The 4,924-nt window shown below is 55.0% G+C and overlaps 1 protein-coding gene across 1 annotated transcript; it reads right to left on the bottom strand.

Moving 5' to 3' along the window:
* grxcr2 (glutaredoxin and cysteine rich domain containing 2) lies at positions 1 to 2,642 on the bottom strand. The gene is made up of 5 exons (XM_076016895.1): positions 2,477 to 2,642; positions 1,223 to 1,400; positions 973 to 1,151; positions 426 to 611; positions 1 to 296 (listed from the first exon to the last, which is right to left on the bottom strand). Exons 1-5 carry the CDS (start codon positions 2,531 to 2,533, stop codon positions 123 to 125), a joined length of 774 nt encoding a protein of 257 aa, XP_075873010.1. The 5' UTR covers positions 2,534 to 2,642; the 3' UTR covers positions 1 to 122.
* Positions 2,643 to 4,924: the final 2,282 nt, after the last annotated feature.

Raw genomic sequence — 4,924 nt, 5'->3', positions numbered from 1 at the left:
ATTGGCTGCCACAGTTCTCTCTCTGAGACGGTTCCTGGAGGCCGGAGCAGCAGCAGGTGCAGCAGGCGGCTCCACCTACAGGCTGGGGCTGGAGCAGCAGCAGGTGCAGCAGGCGGCTCCACCTACAGGCTGGGGCTGGAGCAGCAGCAGGTGCAGGCCTCCAGGCCGTGGGGGAAGCAGGCCTGGCAGCGCAGCTGGCTGACGGAGCGGTGGCAGCGATTGGCCAACATGGACAATTTGCTGCCATGACACTGAGAGCAGGGGGCGGAGCCTGAACCAGCACAACGATGACACACCTGGAGGAGGGGGGGGGGGGTTAGAGTAGAGGAACAACCATCCCAGTGTGACATCACAGCAGCAGCAGCAGCAGCAGCACTACTACAACCAAACACAGGGGGCACTAGGACCCAGCAGTAACCTTTCACCTCGGTCTCAGTGTGGTGGCTCCGCCTCTCCTCGTCGTCTCTGGCTCCACCCCCTCTCCTCCCCCGCCGCTCCCTGGGCCTGGGGGGGGATGAGGGGGGCGGGGCCTGCAGCCGGGGGGGCGGGGCTCTGATGATGCGCAGGTTACTGGTGTAGATGATGATCTTCCCAAAGTCCATCACTGAAGACTGGGAGAGAGGAGGGGTGGGGGGGAGGAGGGGGGCGGAGCCAGAAATGTTTGCTGAACTTTGATTGGATGAAGATCAGCAACACGTTGAAGAAGATCAGAAGGTCTCTGACCTCAAGCTCCCATCATCCTTTGCTCCAGGCTCACAGCTACAATGATGAGGCTTCCGCTGGAGGTCAGTTAGCATCTAGCTTAGCATCTAGCTTAGCATCTAGCCTAGCGTAGCTGCGGCGCTTAAACTCAACCTGTCTCACTGACCAACTAACTAACACACCTGGTAGCAGCGTTAGCCGGCAAATGTTAGCCTGCTAGCGTTAGCATGGAAACTACAGGTATCTTTAAAGCAGATGAATGTGAGGAACTTCCTGGAACTCAACTGTGGACCAATCGGACGGCAGGTGGATCAGACTGGCGGCTGAGCTCACCGTGCCCGGCTCCGCCCCCGGCTCCGCCCCTGGCTCCACCCCCTGCAGCCCGCAGCCCTCCGTCCCTCGGTACACGTTGATCCGCTGGGCCGTGAGGCCGGCCTGGGCCGGCGCACCTGGGGGGGCGGAGCTAGTCAGGGAGGCTGGAGGCGCAACAGGTGGAACGAGCGGAAGAGGCGGAGCTCACCTGGCTCGCCGCCTTCCTGGAAGCCCAGTAGCTGCTGCAGCTCCAGCTGCCCCGGGGGCCCCTGGTGCTGCAGGAAGCGGTGAGGGTACGACTCCTCCGGACTCTGCAGCTCCTGGCCGTCCTCGTACACGTGCTTCAGCACCCGGCCGCTGTAGGAGGAGGCCAACTTGAACCTCACCTGGGGGTCAGGGGTCAGAGGTCAGAGGTCAGAAATGCCCCCTAGTGGAGGTGGTGGAGACTCACACGCACTGCAGAGGCTTTCGGTGTGAACGGACGGTGGAGCTCCAGACACACAAAGCTGGACCACACCTCTATTCAAACATCCTGTTGTCACCTCATCATCATCATCATCATCATCATCACCTTCATCTTCATCACCATCATCATCACCATCACCACCACCATCTTCACCTTCACCTTCATCTTCACCTTCATCTTCATCTTCAGCATCACCATCATAATCATCATCATCATCATCACCTTCATCTTCATCACCATCATCATCTTCATCACCACCATCATCATCACCATCATCACCTCCATCATCTTCATCACCACCATCATCATCATCTTCATCACCATCATCTTCATCATCATCTTCATCATCTTCATTACCTTCATAACCTTCATCTTCATCATCATCACCATCACCATCACCATCATCACCATCATCATCTTCATTACCTTCATTACCTTCATCTTCATCATCATCACCATCACCATCACCATCATCATCATCATCACCACCACCATCTTCACCTTCATCTTCACCTTCATCTTCATCACCATCACCACCACCACCATCATCAGCATCATCATCATCTTCATCAGCATCATCTTCATTACCTTCATCTTCATCATCATCATCACCATCACCATCACCATCATCACCACCACCATCTTCAACTTCATCATCATCTTCAGCATCATCATCATCATCATCACCATCACCATCACCATCACCTTCATCTTCATCATCACCACCACCACCACCATCATCAGCATCATCATCATCTTCATCAGCATCATCATCATCATCTTCATCATCATCATCATCATCACCACCAACTTCAACAAACTCTGTGACTGTCCTCCTCCTACCTCCTCCTCCTCCTCCTCCTGGCTTCAACCAGAAGCACTGAACCTCATCCGTTGCTTACATTCAAAGTGTTCCACACCAATATCAAGAGCAGTGGTGACAGCAGCGGCCAATCACAGAGCAGCGGGTGAGTCAGGTGACCCACCTGGACTCACCTTCCTGGGTTTGGTGTTATGGTAGCGCTGGTCCAGCTTCCGCCGGAGCTCCTCCATCCTGGACGTCCCACTGCTGCAGAACCAGGAGACCAGGACCAGGACCAGGACCAAAAGCAGGACTAGGACCAGGAAACAAGGAGACCAGGACCAGGAGCAGAACCAGGACCAGGACCAAAAGCAGGACTAGGACCAGGACACAAGGAGACCAGGACCAGGACAAGGAGAGAAGAAGACCGGGACCAGGACACAAGGAGACCAGGACCAGGAGCACGACCTGTGTGTGTGTGTGTGTGTGTGTGTGTGTGTGTGGGTGCACCTGCTCTCTCAGGCTCCGCCTCCTTCAGCAGCAGCAGATGAATAATTGACTGGCGGATCAGGTGTTGAAACAGTAGCTGTGTGTGTGTGTATGTGTGTGTGTGTGTGTGTGTGTGTGTGTGTGTGTGTGTGTGTATGTGTGTGTGTGTGTGTGTGTATCAGATTTCTCAAAAACACTTCTCAGTGTTTTGTGTGTGGTTTGGTTTCTATCTGCTGCATGTTTGTGTTGTTTGTTTGTTTGTATCCAAGCCGTGTGTGTGTGTGTGTGTGTGTGTGTGTGTGTGTGTGTGTGTGTGTGTGTGTGTGTGTGTGTGTGTGAAGAGGGCTCTTGGTGACTCACTGCTTGTCTTCCTGCTCCTTCTCACCGGCTGGGAAATATTAAAGTTTCACAAACTGGAGCCACAAAGACTCACTGGAGACACAGACACACACAGACACACACACACACACACAAATGAATTATTCATGAAGTAAAGAATGGATATTAAGTGGAGTCAGTGGAAGCATCTCATTGGTCCAGGCAGCAGCACGGCGTCCTGCTGGAGGAGGAGCCTCAGCTGCAACAGCGCCCCCGGTGGCAGCCAATGACTGCTGCCATGGTCTCCACCAGGTGGCGCCGTCTCCATGTTGGAGGATCCTGGTGTCTCCAGGAGACCCGGGACCTCAGCTGGTCCTCACTGACGGTGACGAGGAGGATGAAGATAATGAAGATGAGAAGAAGACAGAAGGATGAGAGAAGGAGGAGGAGGAGGAGGAGCTGCTGTCTTCACAGTTACACACCTACACACTCTCTTTAGACACTTCACTGTGGCACTGCATGTTCATCACACACACACACACACACACACTTGAGGTAGCAGATGAAAGACCACCTACACCAGTGTGTGTGTGTGTGTGTGTGTGATGAGGAGCTGCTTGTTGCGTAACTCTTCAATCTTGGCAACACACACACACACACACAGCTGCCACTGACCATGCCCACAGGTCACATGACTTGGTGTGCGTGCAGGGTGAATGGAGACAGTGACCCCGCCCCCTCAGTGGCCTCCCTCTGATTGGCTGACCAGACTGACACCTGCTGGTCAGTCAGTGGAACTGGACACTTCACACCTCCTCCTCCACCAGCTCCTCTCCTCCTCCTGCTCCTCCAGGGATGACTGACAGCTCTCCTCCTCCTCCTCCACCAGCTCCTCTCCTCCTCCTGCTCCTCCAGGGATGACTGACAGCTCTCCTCTCCTCCTCCTCCTCCTCCACCTGCTCCTCCAGTGATGACTGACAGCTCTCCTCCTCCTCTCCTCCTCCACCTGCTCCTCTCCTCCTCCTGCTCCTCCAGGGATGACTGACAGCTCTCCTCCTCCTCCTCCACCTGCTCCTCCTCCTCCTGCTCCTCCAGTGATGACTGACAGCTCTCCTCCTCCACCTGCTCCTCTCCTCCTCCTCCTCCTCCAGGGATGACTGACAGCTCTCCTCCTCCTCCTCCACCTGCTCCTCCTCCTCTTGCTCCTCCAGTGATGACTGACAGCTCTCCTCCTCCTCTCCTCCGCCTCCTCCTCCTCCAGGGATGACTGACAGCTCTCCTTCTCCTCTCCTCCTCCTCCTCCTCCTCCTCCTCCTCCATGCTGCCAGTGTGTGTGTGCTCCTTTAAGAGGCCCAGGCTGGGTGGAGGAGAGGAGACCTCCCCATCACTCCATCCTTCACTCCAGCGGAGGACAAACACTCACTCATTGACTGATTTACCTCCTCCTCCTGCTCCTGCTGCTGCTGCTCCTCTTTCCTCCAGTTGCCTCACTGGGCTCTGCAGCTGCAGCTCCTTTGAAGTCACTGCGAGCTCTAATTGAAAATTTCAACTTTGAAGTGAATTTTCAACTCGGCATCGGCTTTTTCTTTTTTTGCTGCGTCTCTTCGTCTAGTCGCTGAATATAAAGCAGGAGAGGGTTAGGGAGCAGAGGAGCTGCTGCTGCTGCTGCTGCTGCTGCCTGGTCACCAGGACCAGCAGCAGGACCAGCAGCAGCAGGAACCAGAGACCAGGGCTTCTTGACCTCAATGTTTTCCTGCTGAATGATGACGACCATCAACTCAAATCAATCAATCAGTGGAAACATCTGATTGGAGGAGAGGACAGGACACGCCCCC

This window comes from Nelusetta ayraudi, unplaced genomic scaffold, assembly GCF_046127955.1.
Source record: "Nelusetta ayraudi isolate G7.1 ecotype Tasmania unplaced genomic scaffold, CSIRO-AGI_Nayr_v1 ptg000239l, whole genome shotgun sequence".
Classification (NCBI taxonomy): Eukaryota; Metazoa; Chordata; class Actinopteri; order Tetraodontiformes; family Monacanthidae; genus Nelusetta; species Nelusetta ayraudi.
Note: the sequence above shows the minus strand (reverse complement) of the source record. Positions and strands in the feature narration are given on the sequence as shown.